This window comes from Pristiophorus japonicus, chromosome 8, assembly GCF_044704955.1.
Source record: "Pristiophorus japonicus isolate sPriJap1 chromosome 8, sPriJap1.hap1, whole genome shotgun sequence".
NCBI lineage: Eukaryota > Metazoa > Chordata > Chondrichthyes > Pristiophoridae > Pristiophorus > Pristiophorus japonicus.
In genome coordinates, this window is record NC_091984.1 from 45,461,896 (window position 1) to 45,483,165 (window position 21,270).

The 21,270-nt window shown below is 42.2% G+C and overlaps 1 protein-coding gene across 2 annotated transcripts in view; it reads right to left on the reverse strand.

Moving 5' to 3' along the window:
* The window catches only part of usp24 (ubiquitin specific peptidase 24), a 230,396-nt gene that overhangs the window by 132,274 nt on the left and 76,852 nt on the right, over positions 1-21,270 (reverse strand). For both annotated transcript variants that reach the window (XM_070886744.1, XM_070886743.1), the window contains 7 exons: positions 15,903-16,052; positions 13,938-14,069; positions 13,471-13,582; positions 7,299-7,375; positions 4,904-5,044; positions 4,070-4,123; positions 3,868-3,983 (listed from right to left, as the gene is read on the reverse strand). In XM_070886744.1, coding sequence (XP_070742845.1) covers positions 3,868-3,983; positions 4,070-4,123; positions 4,904-5,044; positions 7,299-7,375; positions 13,471-13,582; positions 13,938-14,069; positions 15,903-16,052 — 782 coding nt within the window. The remainder of the gene's footprint in view (positions 1-3,867; positions 3,984-4,069; positions 4,124-4,903; positions 5,045-7,298; positions 7,376-13,470; positions 13,583-13,937; positions 14,070-15,902; positions 16,053-21,270) is intronic.

Sequence of the window (21,270 nt, forward strand, 5' to 3'; positions counted from 1 at the left end):
CTGCCATTCCGAAAAGTACCCATTTACTCCTACTCTTTGCTTCCTGTCTGACAACCAGTTCTCAATCCACGTCAGCACACTACCCCCAATCCCATGTGCTTTAACTTTGCACATTAATCTCCTGTGTGGGACCTTGTCGAAAGCCTTCTGAAAGTCCAAATATACCACATCAACTGGTACTCCTTTGTCCACTTTATTGGAAACATCCTCAAAAAATTCCAGAAGATTTGTCAAGCATGATCTCCCTTTTACAAATCCATGCTGACTTGGACCTATCATGTCACCATTTTCCAAATGCGCTGCTATGACATCCTTAATAATTGATTCCATCATTTTACCCACTACTGAGGTCAGGCTGACCGGTCTATAATTCCCTGCTTTCTCTCTCCCTCCTTTTTTAAAAAGTGGGGTTACATTGGCTACCCTCCACTCGATAGGAACTGATCCAGAGTCAATGGAATGTTGGAAAATGACTGTCAATGCATCCGCTATTTCCAAGACCACCTCCTTAAGTACTCTGGGATGCAGTCCATCAGGCCCTGGGGATTTATCGGCCTTCAATCCCATCAATTTCCCCAACACAATTTCCCGACTAATAAAGATTTCCCTCAGTTCCTCCTCCTTAATAGACCCTCTGACCACTTTTATATCCGGAAGGTTGTTTGTGTCCTCCTTAGTGAATACTGAACCAAAGTACTTGTTCAATTGGTCTGCCATTTCTTTGTTCCCCGTTATGACTTCCCCTGATTCTGACTGCAGGGGACCTACGTTTGTCTTTACTAACCTCTTTCTCTTTACATACCTATAGAAACTTTTGCAATCCGCCTTAATGTTCCCTGCAAGCTTCTTCTCGTACTCCATTTTCCCTACCCTAATCAAACCCTTTGTCCTCCTCTGCTGAGTTCTAAATTTCTCCCAGTCCCCAGGTTCGCTGCTATTTCTGGCCAATTTGTATGCCACTTCCTTGGCTTTAATACTATCCCTGATTTCCCTAGATAGCCACGGTTGAGCCACCTTCCCTTTTTTATTTTTACGCCAGACAGGAATGTACAATTGTTGTAATTCATCCATGCGTTCTCTAAATGTCTGCCATCATCTGGGAAAACAAGAACCTCCCAGCATCTAACTTAGCCTGATCCTTGCATATGTATAGCTCATAGAATCATAGAAATTTACAGCACGAAAGGAGGCCATTTCATCCCATCGTGTCCACGCCGGCCGACCAAGAGCTATCTATGATAATCCCCCTTTCCAGCTCTTGGTCCATAGCCCTGTAGGTTACGGCACTTCAAGTGCACATCCAAGTATCTTTTAAATGTGGTTGAGGGTTTCTGCCTCTACCACCCTTTCAGGCAGAGTTCCAGACCCTCACCATCCTGAGTGAAGAAATTTCCCCTCATAGCTCCTCTAAACCTCCCCCTAATTATTTTAAATCTATGCCCTCTGGCTGTTGATCCCCTGCCAAGGGAAACAGGTCCTTCCTATCCACTCGATCCAGGCCCCTCCTAATTTTATACATCTCAATCAGGTCCCCCCTCAGCCTCCTCTATTCCGAAGAAAACAGATCCAGCATCTCCAATCTTTCCTCAGCCAAAATTCTCCAGTCCAGGCAACATTCTTGTAAATCTCCTGTGCCATGGAAAGGGTGCAATCTGATCTTTCCTGTAATGTGGTGACCAGAACTGCACACAGTACTCCAGCTGTGGCCTAACCAGTGTTTTATACAGTTCAAGCATAACCTCCTTGCTCTTGTATTCCATGCCTCGACTAAGGCAAGTATTCCATAGGCCTTAACCACCTTATCTACCTGGCCTGCTACCTTCAGGGGTCTGCACACCAAGGTCCCTTTGTTCCTCTACACCATTCAGTGTCGTACCATTTAATGTGTATTCCCTTGCCTTGTTCGACCTCCCCAAATGCATTACCTCACACTTATTCAGATTGAATTCCATTTGCCACTATTCTGCCCACCTGACCAGTACACTGATATCTTCCTGCAGTCCACAGCTTTCTTCATCAACCACCAAACAGCCTATTTTAGTGTCATCTGCAAACTTCTTAATCATACCCCCAACATTTAAGTCAACCACAAAAAGCAAGGGACTCAGCACAGAGCTGTGTAGAACCCCACTGGATACAGCCTCCTGGTCTTCTCCAATCGATCAATAAGAATCCAATCTATTTAACTATTTTATATACCTCTATCAAATCACCTCAAAGTCCATGCATATCTAAAGTGAACAGACCCAGCCCTCCTCTGAACCTTTTCCATACTTCTAGATCAACCACCTTGAGAGGGACCAAAACTTGGCACAGTATTCTAAATGAACTCTAATTATGGTCTTGTCCAAAGACAAAGCCTCAATGTAGAAAGCTAGCAGACAGTAAAGGCTGTGAAATATAGTTTAAATGTGATTAGCTGAAGTGCACATGGGCATGCCAATACTGTTGGCTGAAAATATATTTGTGAACTAGGCAAGAGCCTTATTCCCTCACAGGGCATATTCATGCTAATAAAATGCAAAAAGCAACAAAACTCCAAGGAAAGTTAGCATTGCACCACAAGGGAACAGGAAGTAGGCTAATGCCCATGATTCCTTCACATTTTAAATATTTATTTCTTTGTCGCTGTTTGGTACAACTGAATGGCTTGCTCAGCCATTTCAGGCAGCAGTTAAAGGTCAACCACATTGCTGTGGGTCCGGAGTCACATAGGCCAGACAACGCAAGGACGGCAGATTTCCTTCCCTAAAGTGAACCAGATGGGTTTTTACGACAATCCAGTAATTTCAGGTTCACCATTACTGATGTTAGCTTTTTATTCCAGATTTAATTAACTGAATTTAAATTCCCCAGCTGCTGTGGTGGGATTTGAACCCTCGGGATCATAAGACCAGGCCTCTGGATTACTAGTCTAGTAACATAACCACTATGCTACCACACCCCACATTCAGCTTGGAGATGAGGGAAGCAATGGAGGTAAATGAATAAAGTTAAATGAAGAGCAAATTATTGCTCCATAGATGTTTGCAGAACAAAAGGAGACAGCTTGGACCAACTTGTCTATCAGCTCTTTGGTAAAGCAATCCAAAATAAAGCTTACTGCCCCACTCGCTCTTATTCCCCTGCTTCAAATATTTATACAATTTTCCCTTAAAAAAGATGCAATGCCTCAACTACCCCATGGCGAAGTTTGCATGATCCAACAATCCTCTGCATAAAGAAATATCTCTTAACCGCTCGTCCCACTCGGTGACAATACATCAGTGGCATCCTAACTAAAGGAAGTATCTTCCTCTGGTCACTCCATCAAAACCCTTCATTTATATTTTAAAAAACAAACTCTTCCTGTCCTTCACTGCTCCGGTGGAAATAGTCCCAGTATCTTAATTCTCTCTTAACTGTACTTTTCCATCCCTGTCATCATCCTGGTGAATCGATGCTCTATGGCTTTTATATCCTTTGGATAATGGGGCACAAAAAAACGAAACAATTACACTTTTTATGGGGCAGGGGAGAGGGAACTGGGTGATTCAGTTACTAGATTTTGAGCTAGTAATGTGTGTCCCAACAAACAATATGCACTCAAGATGATTATTGATTAACTACCATTTTCAAGCCTGTAAAGTCTAAAGCTCCACAATTTAAACCTAACCGGCCCAGCAGGAACGGGTTTGACGCCAGCTTTACACACCATTGAAGAAATGGGTATTCGAACTAAAGCCGCCCTATTCCTACTAATTGGGCAAGGTTAAAATCAGGGCTTGTGCATTTACATTTTCTATATTAATGTGACTCATTGACATTTAAAATCTGCACAAACTGGAGCTCAAAAATAGCTGAGGATTTGAGGAAGACTAGTGTTACCTGGATGGTGACTGTACCGATGTAGCTACAGTAGGCATGGCTGTAGCAGTTAGCATTTTAGTTGCTCTTGTAACAGCATGCGTCAGAGTAGGGCCTCCTAGAGCTGAACTAGCAATCTGCAACGGCAAGAAATGAAGCAAAATACATCAAAAATAAGATCACAATAAGAAAAAAACACCAGAGATTTAAATTCTCCACTTACTTCCAATCGTTTGTAGCAATCTGCTATGAATTTCTTATGAAGGGAAACAGAGTCCTGAAAGAGAAGTGAAGTGACAGTCAATCTTTGGATTTATCCACCATATCACGCAGATCGATACGACACATCTTTGCACATCAGAAATTAATTTCTGCTGTTTTATCAAGAATGAGTTTCAGAAAAGACGATTGCTCCAGAATGGACCACTTCCCAACTATAACCCAGTTTGAATGTGAAAACATTCCTTATAATATACCTTTTCTTTTTAAAGCGCATATGAGGAATATTAGATAGTAGAAATTTAAAAAATGATCTCGCACATCAAGCAATCTCACATTGTACTGGGTAATTTAAAAAACCTGCAGCAGTGCTAAATTACCTATCTTTGGCAGCATGGTTTTGTTCATTTTCTGACAGTTCAAAGTCCATATACAAATTAATAGGGCATCAAACTAATAAGCAAAATCATCAGGATACAATTTTGGTGGTGGACAATATCCATATTGGAACATAATCGTCCTCGGTCCCCACCATATGCATAAGGTTATGGGTTTACGCTTCATTTCTTCTGACGGAACCAGAACTATGGATAATGAATTGATGTAATGAACTCATTTACAAAAATGTTAAGATCCAAGAACTGCATGTCAGAGAGAAATCTCGGGGCAGTCAGATGCAAAGCATATCTGTGGATGATGAACTACCTTCACAGGAAATTAAAGGCCATATCTAGATTTAGGCAATTTAACAGCTTGATGGTCCTTAAACTAACATTTATTCGATCATACTATTCATGTTACTGACCCAGTTCAGATATACTTGACTTTTGCAGCATACCTTTTTTAAACGCGGATTCAGGCTGATGTAGCTGTAATTAATGATCAGCTGGATTGCTTCATGGGCAATTTCTTCATCTGGTGACTCCATGGCAATTCTCCAGATGAAGTCCATTCCTGTTAGCTCCAGCTTTTCAACATGCTGGTCATTGGGAGCAAGAGTGTACAGCAGTTAATTGTCCTCACCTGAGCAGCAACTCTTTTTTACTGTTCCTAATGTTATCATGCATTTCCTAAAACAGTTCAACAGATTAATAGAAATAATGAACAACTTTGTGTGTGTGTGTGTGTGTGTGTGTGTGTGTGTGTGTGTGTGTGGGGGGGTGGGGGGGCGGGGGAGGGGGGGAAGAGGAGCGCTGCACTACACAGACCCTTCAACAACTGTTTTCATAAAATACTTATAAAAGGCAGCACATTACTGCAGGGAATTCCTTCCAAGGCAATAGGAACATAGAAACAGGAGTAGGCCATTCAGCCCCTCGAGCCTGCTCCGCTATTCAATGAAGCCTTGAATGAGCCACAGCAATCTTCCAACTCCCATGCCACTGGAGAGCACTTTGTAGAAACACGAGTTGGTAAGAGCACTTAAGAGATACTTGGGACTTTCACTAGGGTGATCAATATTGTGATTTGTTAAGACAATTGGGAAATTGAAATACTTTTTGAAATGTGTGTGCAGAGTGTCTTCCAATAGCAGCTGGTGACTAGTTGCATTAATACCAATGTTGGTCTTTGGATGAATGCAGTTTATTGAAGGGTAGAAGACTGGGAGAGGTACTGGACATCGATATTAATGCAGAGGATCAGAAAAGCACTGTTCAATAAGCTGCTGCCAAGGAGCTCTCCCACTGCCTCACCACCTTCTGTGTCATCATTATCATCTCCTTCATTGTATTGAAGTTCCATGTCCAATGGTAGCTCCATCTGTTGTCTGCGTTGCAGAGTAACATTATGCAGTATACAGCAAATCACTATTAGGAGACACACTTTGTGGGCTGTATTGCAGGAAGCCACCAGGCGGCAGAATCATTGCTTAATGAGTCCAATGGTTTGCTCAATGTGGGCTCTAGTCGAGGCATAGATCTGGTTGTAGCAGTTTGGCCAGTGAACATGGGTTCCTAAGCAGAGTCCAGAGACACAAGATGAAAGGGTCATGACAACTGCCAGGAGAACAGGCAGAGGCCTGCCTGATGCACAGCTGGTGACCACACAAATTGCTATTAATGGAGTGGAAACCCTGCAGTCAGTGAGACCATGGACTTGAGGGGGGGGGGGGGGGGGGGGGAATCCAACAATGAGAAAACCCCAGAGCCATATCCTACTGCTTCCAGATACCCTTGGGGAAAGTGGTGAAAGTGTTTGTTCTGGCATCAGTTGCTTAATGCAAGCATGAACTGTAGACTGACTGATTTTGCTGGTCTCCTGTGGCAGCTTGGAAGGAGCCGGGGGTAAGAGGTTGAAGGCTGCAGTGAACAGACTGCAGCAAGTAATGCTGTGCTAGCTGGGGTAGTTGGTTCCAGGAAGTGACATAATTGACAGGTTCCCTAGAAAAGCGCAGCCTCCTTCTGCACCGCTTCTCAAAGAAGCGCAGGTATATTATCCCGAACCTATAAACGCCTGGCAGGGCAAGGATTCCTGTGAGCACATCATCTATTTACTCTCCCTGCCACTCTGTGTGCTCATCTTGCCAGAGTGGAATTGCCAAAAGGAACCCCAGGCAGATATAATGTTTTGCCATAAGCCCCTTAAGAGCCTAGAACATTGTAAATGGCCTATGTAGCCAGGAAACATGATTTAACAAAATGTCTCCAAAAACTTTCCAGCATTTTACCATAGAACAGAGGATCCCTTTAAATTATGCTGAAAATAACGTCCTCCTGACTTGTCACAGCCCATGTTTGAGGACACTTGGAGAGACTGTCGATAGCAATCAGAATGGCATATGGGTCCTAAAACTGTTGTAGGGCCTCTACTTGCCTATATATATTAAGCTCCCACCGGTTTTGGGTGGGAGCCGAACACACACACTACACATATATATATATATATATATATATATATATATAATAGGCAACTAGCTTGAAAATCACATTGGGCAGGTCTCAGAAGTGAAATTGGCGCTTTAAAAAAAATTCATGCACTACCACCCCGTTCATGTCAAAAAACCGTGTGGCAGCGGGACGAAAATCGCCCCCATTGTTTGAAGATGGAGGGTGGGGTCTAAAGGCTTTCAACCTACAAGAAGAATACAGTATAAAATGTCATACTCTGTTCAATTCACTCCATCACCAAATACTATTTTGGCCAGAGTTTGCAAAATAGAGGGCAAATGTAAAAAAATGAGAAACATTTTCAGCAAAAGCACCAACTGAAGGAAAACAGAACAGATATCTTACCAGCTGAGCCCCTTGTTTTTTCAATCGATGATCAGAAAGGTTTACAATTTCAAAGAAAGTTTTGAAGAGATTAAACCCTACAAAAAAAAGCAGAATGGATTTCAGAACAGCTGGTTACTGAACAGAACATGCTCATCTTAGTCAGAATGTCACAAGGTGGCCAGAGAGCACATGGGCATTCGCTGCAGGAAGCAATGAAAACTAAAAAAAAACTTGGTTAAGTTATTAAAGGTCTGAGTAATTCAAACGTAAGCTGTGCAATATGCAGGTAATCCTCTATTACAAATTTAACTGAAGAAAATACATCATAGCATGAAGTTTAACTGAAAAAACACCTGTGCTGATAATGGAACTTCTACCTGGATCCAAATGATCCTGGTTGAGAGGATGGGCTGGAGACATGGTCCCAGCCCTTCATCAACAAGTCCACAACAAACTATCAGCAAGTCTATACAAATGTGTCTATGATTTTTTTTTTCCTCCTCAGATGTTGCCTGGCCTCCATCCTGCACTTTTCAACAGCAACTCAACTGCAATCAGAATCACATGGGAAAATATTCAGTTGTTTCTAAGAGTAATGCTTCACTCTATCCAACCCATTATAAAACTAGTGCATCACCAGGCTGCAATATTAAATTGAAGGCATCAAACTGGTGCAATTTAAAGCTGTAATAATGAGTCACTCAAATGTTATGTGGAATATCTGCAGTTATTTATGCTATGTGGAATATTTTGGTTACCACTTCAGCAATTGACTCCACTATTTTCTAGTTATCTGAAAGACCTCTGTGGGCTCAATTTTCCCCAATGCCATTTTTTGGCATATTGCCAGTTACGCCCATTTTTCTCGGCCCCAACTACTCCAAAAAAGAAAGTAGCAAGTTTCCCCGTTCTATTTTTTGAAATTGGCACTGCGCAGCCTGTCCTGTCGACCTTGGGGGGGGGGGGGGGGGGTGTGGTGGTGGAACCTAATGTCTGCGCCGAAAAAATGCCACTCCTTCTGTGCATGCGCAAAAAAGGGGACATTTTTGATGTGATTCTTATGGGCGCGCATGTGCAGTACAGCTCCCGGTCTACATCTGGCCATTTTTAAAGAGCCAGTTGCGTGAGAACTTTAATTCTCTTTGGAAAAATCGGAGCTGCAATACAATATGCAACACAGTGCAAGGACCAAGAATTTCTTACAGGATGAAGTGGAGGCACTAGTTACTGTGATTGAGGCCAGATGGCATGAGCTGGACACCAGCAGAGGTCGCATAAAAGTTCCACCAAAAGAAATGAACAAACGCTGGAACCAACGTGTACAAGATTATTGTGCAACGGTGACCACCCCGAAGTCTGGAAGCCAGTGCAAAAAGTGGCAGGACCTTGGTCAAGCGTTAGTGTAAGTAATATTTTCACTTATTCAATGGAATTGCAATTGTAAATGTGACGAGCTGTCTATGTCCCACCCAGCAGAAAGACGCACTCTCTAAAAGGTTGTGTGTTTCATCTTTGCAGAGATAAACGAGAAAGAACTCGAACAGGAGGCCCGACAAATCTGCACCCACTGACACCCGTGGAAGAGGGGGGTCACTGCTTTAATGGGTCCTGCCTGGAGAAAAGCAACCACCACTGCACAAACTGGGCCCACACTCGAGCGAGAGGGTAAGCCCTGCAATTTCCAGTCTGGCTTTGCTAAATGTTAAGTACTGTGTGGGTTAGCTATGCTTCGGTTGCTGGGGATGTCTCCATGTGATGTGGGCTAGCTACGCTTCGGTTGATGCAATGTGCTATCATTCACCGTGGTCCTTCAAATCAGCCTGCTGCCTGCACTGTGTGAGCCTACTCATGCCACCCACCCTGCCCCCTCCTCCCCTACGAATCATGTGTCTGTTCGGTTATATTTTGCAAACTTGAAGCCAACCCTGACGATGCTGAAGATTCAGACGCGGACGAGCCTGAAAGGCAGCACATCTTCCAAACCAAGAGAATAGGGGTGAGGAGAAGGGGATGGATGAAGGCCCCATTGTTGTACTCACTCTGGAGGAGGTGCAGGTGCCATCCACTGAGGTGGCAGCCCCTTCCCAGAGTGGTTTGAGTGTTGGTGAGACATTCCATGGTTTCTCACCATCTGAGGCTGGGGGTTCCAGTGGGATGTAGCAATGCACATCCAGGGCCCCACCATCCGAGACTGCAGATCCCATTAGGGTGCAGCGAGGCATACCCAGAGCCCCACCATCCGAGGCTGGGATTTCCAGTGGGGTGCAGCGAGCCACACCCAGGGTGCAGAAGGGAAGGAGGGCTAGTCAGCACTCTCCTGAGGTGCAGGATCTAACAGATGTGGTTCAGATGATGGCAATGAGTGCGGAGAGCAGTGACCTTACCCGATCACTCCTGGACACCATCAGTGGGGTGGATGATGAGGTATCGGGACTGTCGGGAGAAGTAACAACACTCACGAGAAATATGAACACTGTCCAAGAACATGGGAGGGAATGTCACAGGTAGCCGATGCACTGTCAGTGAACATGAGGGAGGGAATGTTTCAGGTAGTTAATACACTGTCAGGGCACGAGGGAGGGAATGGCGGAGTTAGCTGCTGCAAGGGAACATGCCCAAAACCCGTGCACATTGACAGAATCAACTGCCACTCCCAATCCAATCCCCACACCAGCCTCTGAAGAGGCCAAAGCCACATTACTGCCTGCCATCGCCATCCCCTCCCCAACCCTCATCATGAAGTGCACATTACCCGAGATGTTCGAAAGAATAAGCTTGGTACCAACCCGAGAAACGCTGCGCCGCCTGCGGGCAAGGGTGGAATCAGCAACACCAAGCACAGCGGGCGGTCTTAGAATAAGGTGCAGGAGAGATGCTTGCAGCCTTTCTTTGTTGCTGCTGCTGTTGTTGGTGGTTATTATTATTGTTGTTACTGTTGTAATTGTTCTAATTAAGTTATGTAAATTTACAAGTTTAAAAGTTTGTAAGTGATCTTGTGAATAATTTAAAGTTTGATACAAGAATATTTTTATTAAAGTACAATCAAATGTTCGTTAAACTTTTGAATAAAATATATTTTAAATTATATCTGAATCATTTCCATCATTTGCTCCATTAACACAACACGTTACGGGAACAGGTCCAAACAGTTAGCATGGTCCTTGTGGAATAGCTGCCGCCGTGCCTTCAGGTAGCAAAGCATTCACAGATGAGCTGCTGGCGCAAGGCTTGAGCAATTGTTAAAGGGGCAAGACGACCTGCCCTCCTCCGCGTCGTGTTCCAGGTTCAAGTAGTTGCATAGCTTCCTTGTCCTCATCAGCCACTCTCACTTCAGGTGGGTCTTCTACTACCAACTGTTGCTGCCTCATGATGGCTACATTATACAGTATGCAGCACACAACAGTGAACTGACCGACAATCTCAGGGGAGTATTGCAAGTAGCCTCCGGAATGGTCTAGGCATCGGAAATGCTGTTTCAAGATGCCAATGGTCCTCTCTATTAAGCTGCGCGTTGCAATATGCAACATGATGGACTCCCGCTCAGCTTCCGTCCGGGTTATGCGTAGAGTTGTCATGAGCCAGGTGGCAAGGCCGTACCCTTTGTCTCCCAGTAGCCAGCACTGCCCTTCTGGATGCTGCCGAAACATGGCAGATATAGTGCTCTCGTGTAGGATGAACGCATCATGGGTGCTGCCAGGGTATCTTGCATAAACTGACATGTGATGCATGTCGTCACACACGAGCTGCACATTAATGGAGTGGAAGCTTTTCCTATTCCTGTACATCCCGGAATCCTCCAAAAGGTGCTCACAAGGCGATCTGAGTACAATCAATGCGGCCCTGTACCTTTGGGAAGCCAGCAATCCTGGCGAAGCCCACAGCCCCTTCACGCATTGCCTGGGCGGTCATGGGGAACTTTATGTAGTCATTCCTCCGGGCATATAGTGCAGCAGTCATCTGCCGAAAGCAGCTATGTGCTGCATGTTGAGAAATGGCGCACACATCCCCAGTTGTAGCCTGGAACGATCCAGATGCATAAAATGAAAGTGCAGCTATAACCTTCACTTCAACTGACAAAGCAGTCCTCCTGACGCTTCTAGGTTGCTTTTACTTATTCACAGATCTGAGTTACAACTTCTTTGCGGAAACGCAGCCTTCTGATACAGTTTGCAGCACTCAGGTGCAGGTACGAACGCCTGTCTCGATATACCCGTCGTGGGTAAAGCCTGCTGCCCATCATCCTACATGCTCGGAGGTTCCTCATGCGGTGACATCGAATAAATTGTCTCCTCCGCAGCACCATCATACAGTATTGCCCTCATGATTAAATTGCAGCTTTGCAACAAGCTCAAAACGGCACAGGACAATTCTTTGTTCTCTCTCTCCCAAAGGTTGACGCCAGAGTATGGACCACACCCAAGTCTGGGCAGGTTCAATGATCGGGAACACCGCCCCCCCCCCACCCCCCGGACTTCATTTGATGTGTAGTGTAGGCTCCTCATGCCTTCTGTTCGCCTTCCATAGCTCCCCAACCCTCCCTCCCCCCAGGCTTCATTTGATGCTGAGTGTAGGTTTCTCATGCTTTCCGTTTGCCTTCCACAGCCCGCCACCCCTCTTTTCAAGCCATGCCGAGCCTGTGTCCGGTCGAGTGACCAATGCTGCTGGCCGACACTCCGACCCCAGTTTGGCGACGTTCGACAGTGGCGTGTCAAATTTTAAAAAAAAATGAAAACTTAAAGAATTCCATTAAACTTTAATTTCCTGCATTTTAAGTTTTAAAAATTTAAGCTTGATTATGGATGTGTGTGTTCTTGACTCCCTCCAAAACTTCACAAAAACAAAATGGTGTCTCTTATGCGCTGATTTTTTTTAAAGTGCGTTGGTTTCTCTCAAGTGCCCAGAAGGGCTTTCGGGAGTGGTCACATACGCCGTCCTAGGAGAAATTTAAATTGGCCAAACTTGCACAATTGTGAAAAACTGGCTATTTTACAGCAACACACTGATTAATCAGAGTCTCGAGACAAACAAGAAAGGATTTCACTAGAAAATTATATGCTGCAGATTACTCAATTTTACAAAGTATTCTTAAGTATGTATTAATACACTCTACCAGAGTACTAGTTCGATGGCTTATGCCTGCAATTAGCCATTTCAGACACTTCCCACAAGTAGGGAAAAAGAATACTCTCACCATTCGCACACATCACCGAATAGTCTGACTTAGGTTAGAAACTGAATCAGGTCAGCTGCTGATTCTCTTAGTAGGGGAGCGGTACACGAGTAAATAACTTAATATATTTCCCTTAAATATTTAAGTAACTCAAGGCAACTACCTGCATTTTCATGTCTGGCTCAACTTCTTGAAGCGACAGTAGTCTTCAAGAGGCTCAGCAAGACATGGAGCTCTGAAGACCATCAGTGAAAACAAAGATTTGAACCTTTAATAGCTGGAATCTTTTAAATGAAAGAAATTGAAATATTCTGAAAGTTCAAAGTGTACAAGATGAATTTTGAAGATCCAATAGCAACAGGTGACTGTAAAGATGGAAGAAAGTAGTACACCAACCTTTCAAAAGGAAAGAAAAGGAGGTTTTAACAATTACAATTCTATGGTCATGCACTGAGAATGAATGATACAGGTTTACTTATAGTCACGTAACCCCAGGGGAAGAAGGGATCTTGGTGTAAAGATGCACCATACAAAACTATTTTGAGGTGTGTAAACAATCAATCTCAATGCAAATGATTTGCTAAGGACCACCCAGGATAGAAATGGATGTTGTTACTTCACTAACCCTCTATATACTGAGGTCCAGGAAAAATAAAATTAAGTAAGGCAAAAACTACTAAAATGACAGGGTCAGAACAACTTTACATTTCATAAATGTTTGCTTCCAGACATACGGAATCTTGGCACACTTTTTTCCCAAAAATTCTACAGCCCATTTCACTTGTCCACATCTCCTCACTCCAACCTATTGCTAAGAGGATAGACAAGCACATCTCTAAGCTGCATGGACACAAGGACATTACCAGTTGACTGATGTGCAAAACTGCAAATTACATACTAATTAAAATAACAGTGACTGCACTTTAAAAGTTTTGCATTGGCTTTGAAATGTCCCGAGGATTTAAAATGCACAACAAATTGAAAGTTAATTTGTTCTAAAACAAATTGCCAACCACATACCGTTCATCGTGATCTCATAGGGTTCCAGCTTGAGGATTTTCTCCTTAAAGAGTTGTTGCTGAACATCACTCTCCAAGTCGCCATGTCCTTTGGTAAACCATTCAAAACACAACTGGGGAAAATTATCAGAAAATAAATTGTTAAACGTGTCATTTTTCTGGAGTTTCCTTTTAAAAATACTAAAGCTTACATGCAATAATATATCTTCCAGAGTGTACTAATCCACCAATGCCTTTAAAAACAATATCAATCATTTTAAATCCTTTTTATTAACCATTTACTACAACCATCCTTGAATGTAGAAGCAGTGAAATCAACAATGTCAGATCCACATCTGGTAAGGATTAACTGTAAAATTTGGTTCTAAAGTTAACTACCAGGTTAACTTATTAAAAGGAGGAACACCCAGAGATGTGATAAGTGGAGAGTACATCAAATCATTGATCAATAATACAAAACAATTGTACCTCTCTATCCAATTCACAAATATCTGCTCCAGACACCAGGCACTCCCAAATCTCCTTGGCACGATTCCAGCCAATGTAAAGGCTAGCTTCTTGAAGGAAAAATGCAAGGAACCTCAGGTGTGCTTCCAGGTACTGTGTAAGAAACAGAGTCAAGACAGCAAAATGCTGTTAGAACTGAAGCAACAGCAGAAAAAGAATTACAGTTGAACCCGGTGTACAAGTTTCACCTCCATACATGGCTTCATTGTGCTACAATAGGAAATTTATTCACAGACAACTTTTGGAAATTTAGTAAAATTGTATTACCCTGTATTAAAATAGGAGAGGCATTGGTATATTGGGGAAAAGAAATACCCTTTGGAGGATTATGGCTTAATTAGGACTAAAATGGAGCAAAAAGCAAAAAACATTCTAAAGAAAAATGATACTAGATTTTAAAAAAAACAAGAAAACCCAGAGTGAAAAAAGGCCACTCAGTCCATCAAACCTGTTCCATCCAAAGTACATGCATGACTGTTATATCAAAGATTTCCCTCCTACACCACCTGTTGATCTACTTTAAGGAACATTAATTTTCTTCCTTAACCTCCCCTGAAAATGAAAATCAAGCAATATGAAAACTCTTCCTCAATGCCAGTTCTCAACTGGTATCAATCAAGCTCCTTTTTATCCCCGTTAATCATCTCCTTTCTCTGGGAGTCTGTTCAATATGTTCTCATCTGTTGGGATAAATGTTCTAATTTCTAACCTTACTCAAGGTTTGTGAATTTTTTACTTTTGTCCTCTAATTCTGTGCTTGCTGTCCAAGATAAATAATTTGTTTACTTCCAGCTTGTCTATATATTTCATTATTTTGAAGACCTATATTATATTTTCCTTCAGTTTAGAAAATATAAATTTGTCACTGGAGCCTTACTTCACAACTCTGTCTATAAGGCTGGGAATCAATCAGGCCAGTCTTTTCTGAACCTTTTCTAAATTAATCTACAATACAAAGAAAATTGCTTGAAATAGATAGCCCATCAGTTAGCATCTGCAACAGGAAAGATAAGTTAAGTCAAATGAGTTCTGATAATGGGTTATAATCAAAGTTAACTTGTCTTTTCTCTTCAAAGGACACTGACAGATCAGTGCATTTCCACCATTTGTTTTGGATTTCAATTAAGACTCAATCTACAATTATCACCTGAAAAGTGAGAAAACTGATAGTTAAAGCACAGGAAAACAGCTTATTTCCTGAATATTAAGCTATTGAGGAAACTAAATATTGTATACCCTCAATTTAACAAATAAAATTGCCATTTCAATTTAGTGAGCTGTTTCTTACTCATGGTTACCCAGATCTTACACCAGCAGTTGTTTTTAAACAAGGTTTTAAAGTTGAAACCAGAAATAATAAATTGAAGCATGATTATTTCAGTCCCCAACCTGTAGTTTAATGTCAGGTGTAGATTAAGACACAAGGATTGGGTTATGAGTCTCTGTTCACACAGTCTTTACATCTCTAGGACCAAAGTTTCAATCTAAACTGAAGGACATTTCAATTTCAGTACAATGAGAACTGGGAAATGCCAATAAGAAAAATGAAAATACCTGCACAAAAACATAGGGCCAGCGCAGCTGTAGCTAAAATGATAGCAGCACTCTTGCTATAGTTTTAACAGGTCCAAAGGAATGGCCTAAACAACATCAGCTTCAATAAAGGCACAAAAAAATGACAGCAAACTAGTGCAGGACAGTGGTCAGGATTTCAGGCATCCCACATCATCCTTTATTTAAAAAGAATGATTTTTGGTTTAAAGAAACTTCTAACATTGCACCTTCATGTTGTTGAGTCACAAAAAACTGACATATTATGCACCCATTCGTTTGGTACATAAACTGGTTAGCCCAACATTTTTAAGAACTCTATGGTCACATAAAAAATAAAATATACATGTTGTAAATTATTCCCAAAACACTTACGTCTTGATGTGTGTATCTGCCGTCAACAATGGTTGATCCGGTCAGCCCTCCTGTACCAGCTGCAGAAACGGCTAGTCGATGGCAAGCCACAAGGCTCCCTGTAACCAGCTTCACTATTTCAAAGTTCTTCTTCAAATCCTGGACAATGCTCTAGAAGAACAGAAACAGAAAAACAGCCAATTTTTAAAGTTTGGCTTAAAAGCCAACCCGATTTTAATGAATGATTTACATTAAATATATTACATTGAAGGATTGGGTACCATCGTCCTTTCACCTTGAGAAGTGGGGATAAAATACAACTAAACTGATGAAAATTGAAGCAAGTTTCCTCTCTTCCCAACAGCTAATGCCCAAGTGCATGAAAACATCAGGAGCAAAAGTCACTCTGGGAAGCTACAATGATGGTGGGGGAGGCTGGGGAAGAGATATAATCCAGGAATTTAAAATATGAAAGATGTGGATTAGGTTAAGTTATCAATATTCTAACAAACTGTCAAGGCTCAAAACGAAGATCAAGATTAGAAGAAAGTTATAACACCCATGCCAGATCCCTGGCATAAATCTGTTGAATACAAGAGCGCGTTAAAGACCAAAAATGAGTAGTTTGGACAGGAGCTTTGCATTGCTTTCTGTTGCAGTTGGGATCAGCTTGTTTTCCGGTGCTGAGATTAGAAAAACAGCAAAATGTCCATCTCGGTGCAGCTGTACACGGGACACGATCACAGTTTTTAAATAGTGCTGTTGCAGCGGGCTCTCCGTTAGATCCATGTACGGATAATCGAGAGTTGCCTGTAGTTCCAAAATCGAACACAGTTAAACCCATGTTCATTGACTTACATAAAAATTAAGCTGCAGTATGTGTTTATCAAAGGGATTAGTACTAGATACAGGTTTTCAAATATAGCTGAAAACCCTAAACACAATGATTCCAGTCCTGCCGGGACTATTATGGTGCGCATTGTGAAAAGTAACCATCAAGGTGAGTAATGTTGATTACAATGTTCAATTGATATCCTGTCATTTAAACTCGATTATTTTCAGCTGACAGAAAAATTTCACACATTTCCTACTCTTGTAATAATGAAAATGAAAACAATAGTTTTTTCTGGTCAAGTAGTATGGCACTTGGTAGATTTATAAATACAGGAGCTGCTTAATATTTATAACTTTAAAAATCAACAGATATTGAAAAGCTCACAGATATGATCCTCAAAAAACCACAAACACATAGCACCAAGTCCAATGTTACCTGCACAGGGATCTAACATCTGCAGAAAGCCATAAGTGGAGGAAGTGCATCCGAGAGGACATCGAGCTCAGAGTCTCATCGCCGAGAGCTTGCAGAAAACAAGCGCAAACAGCGGAAAGAGCATGCAGCAAACCAGTCCCAACCAACCCTTCCCTCAACGACTATCTGTCCCACCGGTGACAGATTCTGTGGTTCTTGTATTGAACTGTTCAGCCACCCAAGAACTCATTTTAAGAGTGGAAGCAAGTCTTAAATAAAATAAAACGGGGAAGGTGGCTCAACCGAGGCTAACAAGGGAAATTAGGGATAGTGTTAAATCCAAGGAAGAGGCATATAAATTGGACAGAAAAAGCAGCAAACCTGAGAACTGGAAGAAATTTAGAATTCAGCAGAGGAGGACAAATGGTTTAATTAGGAGGGGGAAATAGAGTATGAGAGGAAGCTTGCAGCGAACATAAAAACTGACTGCAAAAGCTTCTATAGATATGTGAAGAGAAAAAGATTAATGAAGACAAATGTAGGTCCCTTGCAGTCAGAATCAGGCGAATTTATAATGGGGAACAAAGAAATGGCAGACCAATTGAACAAATACTTTGCTTCTGTCTTCATAAAGGAAGACACAAATAACCATCCGGAAATACTAGGGGACCGAGGGTCTAGCGAGAAAGAGGAACTGAAGGAAATCCTTATAAGTCAGGAAATTGTGTTCGGGAAATTGATGGGATTGACGGCCGATAAATCCCCAGGGCCTGATAGGCTGCATCCCAGAGTACTTAAGGAAGTGGCCCTAGAAATAGTAGATGCATTGGTGGTCATTTTCCAACATTCCATGGACACTGGATCAGTTCCTATGGATTGGAGGGTAGCTAATGTAATACCACTTTTTAAAAGAGGGAGAGAAAACAGGGAATTATAGACCTGTTAGCCTGACATCGGTAGTGCGAAAAATGTTGGAATCAATTATTAAAGATGTAATAGCAGCGCATTTGCAAAGAGTGACAGGATCGGTCCAAGTCAGCATGGATTTATGAAAGGGAAAGCATGCTTGTCAAATCTTCTAGAATTTTTTGAGGATATAACTAGTAGAGTGGACAAGGGAGACCCAGTGGATGTGGTGTATTTGAACTTTCAAAAGGCTTTTGACAAGGTCCCACACAAGAGATTAGTGTGCAAAATTAAAGCACATGGTATTGGGGGTAATGTGTTGATGTGGATAGAGAACTGGTTGGCAGACAGGAAGCAAAGAATAGGAATAAACGGGTCCTTTTCAGAATGGCAGGCAGTGACTAGTGGGGTACCGCAAGGTTCAGTGCTGGGATCCCAGCTATTTACAATATACATTAATGATTTAGACGAAGGAATTGAATGTAATATCTTCAAGTTTTCAGATGACACTGAGCTGGGTGGCAGTGTGAGCTGTGAGGAGGATGCCAAGAGGCTGCAGGGTGACTTGGACAGGTTAGGTGAGTGGGCAAATGCATGGCAGATGCAGTATAATGTAGATAAATGTGAGGTTATCCACTTTGGTGGCAAAAACAGGAAGGCAGATTATCTGAATGGTGACAGATTTGGAAAAGGGGAGATGTAACGAGACCTGGGTGTCATGGTACATCAGTCATTGAAAGTTGGCATGCAGGTACAGGAGGCGGTGAAGAAGGCAAAGGGCATGTTGGCATTCATAGTGAGAGGATTTGAGTATAGGAGCAGGGAGTTGTATAGGGCTTTGGTGAGGTCACACACCTTGAATATTGTGTACAGTTTTGGTCTTCTAATCTGAGGAAGGACATTCTTGCTATTGAGGAAGTGCAGCGAAGGTTCACCAGACTGATTCCCGGGATGGCAGGACCGACATATGAAGAAAGACTGGATCGACTAGGCTTATATTTAGAAGAATGAGGGGATTTCATAGAAACATATAAAATTCTGACGGGATTGGACAGATGCAGGAAGAATGTTCCCGATGTTGGGGAAGTCCAGAACCAGGGGTCGCAGTCTAAGGATAATGGGTAAGCTATTTAGGACTGAGATGAGGAGAAACTTCTTCACTCAGAGAATTGTCAACCTGTGGAATTCTCTACCACAGAAATTTGTTGAGGCCAGTTCATCAGATATATTCAAAAGGGAGTTAGATGTGGCTCTTATGGCTAAAGGGATCAAGGGGTATGGAGAGAAAGCAGGAATGGGGTACTGAAGTTGCATGATCAGCCATGATCATATTGAATGGTGATACAGACTCGAAGGGCCGAAAGGCCGACTCCTGCATCTATTTTCTATGTTTCTATGACCAAAACAAGCTATTGAGATAGCATGCAAGTATAGTTTATGTTATGATACCAAACTAGAAGGAGAAATGGAATTGAACGAGGTCGCTCAAAATGTACAGACAAATACAAGAGTGGGCCGAACAATGGCATTTGAAATTTAATGCAGACAGTGTAAAGTACTACACATAGGAAGGAAAAATGGGTAGCATACATATTCTTCTGAACGGTGTTGAAATTGCTGTGGATGAAGTTGAAAGAGGCCTAGGATTCTTAGTGGACTAGACACTTAATACGTACAACAATTAAGAGTTACAATAAATAAAGTTGATAGGTTATTGAACTATATACCTAAAATAGTAGAATACGTCAGAGGAAATTTAGCAACATCAGGAACCCCTTCTTTACCAAGAAGATCAATATGTAGAATAGAGAACCAATTAGATACAATAATGAGGGGTTGAGGGGAGGGGAGAAAGGCGGAAATGGGACTATAGGGCCTTTTTGGAGGAATGAATTAAGATATGCCTTCATCGCCACCAAATTTCTTTGATCTTGCAATTGAATACTCTCCTGCCTTAGGGGAGGATCCTACTTATTCAAGTTTAGATATTAGGCATACGTTGGCACAGATTAGGGACTACCAAGTCTGCATAGCTACCAGTAAAGTAAAGTATCTAAAGCCACAGTTTACCAGCACAAAGTACTGGTTGCCCAGCACAAAGCACCCTACTCATTAGGGTATTGGATTCGCGAGCTATCTGGAGCTGAGTGGGAAGAACCCCAGCCCCCAGTAGCCGATCTACTCCTTCTGGTTCGATCATTGAGCCAGACTAGCTGGTCAATCATCAATATTTTCCAACTCAGTGACTACACCTCAAAAATAATTATTTGGCTATGAAGCATTAAAGAACTTTGGCATGTACAGACTTTATAATCCAAATTACATCTCTTCTTTTCAAACAGTATCCTGCAAGTTTGCCTGGTGCAGGTGCCAGATTACCAAGTCTATCACAGAAGTTTGATTTAATTCCAATCTTTCACTGTCACAAAGCCACCATGACCCAAAGGAATTCCACTCATGAAATAAATAAATCCAAGTTCCTTCTTTAATTCATTAAGTTACACTAGAACATTGCCGTCAATAAAGAACTAAAGTGTCCATTGCCCCTTCGGAGAGAGGTCCTGGAGGCAAAGGTAAGGCAACCATCAGGATCCCAGGTACTGATATGAAAATAATTTGGATGCATGTCACTTGCATCTTCCAATCAATACCTTTGAGATTCTCTAGTAAGTGGTGCAAAGCTACAACTTGGGGCACCCGCTGGTCAACCTATTATTCAAGATGGTGAGTTGGACACATTGGGCCCAAGTTTCCACATGATTTGCGCCTGATTTTTAGGAGCAACTGGTGGAGAACGGACTATCTTAGAAATCGCAATTCTCCACATTTTTTTTCTGCAGTTCTAGTCAGGTAGAACAGTTCTACTTTGGAACAGAATTTTTTCTTCAAAAGGGGGCGTGTCCGGACACTGACGCCTGATTTCAAAGTTTCCACAGTGAAAACGTACTCCAAACCAAGTTAGAATGGATCAAGTGAAGATTTTTGTAGAACTGAAAAAACCTGTTCTACACATTAAAAAATCAGGCGCAGGCAAATTAGGCGTCCAGAACGGGGTGGGGGGGGGGGGGAAGAGGGAACCCATTAAATTCTACAATAAATCCTTATTTATACTTCTACAAATATTATACAAATAAATCCAACCTGAATAACATTTATAAGCAAAGAAAAGATTAAATAAACCATCTTCCTACCTGGCACGGAGAATGCTGCAGGCGTTCGTTCCCGCGGAGGGGA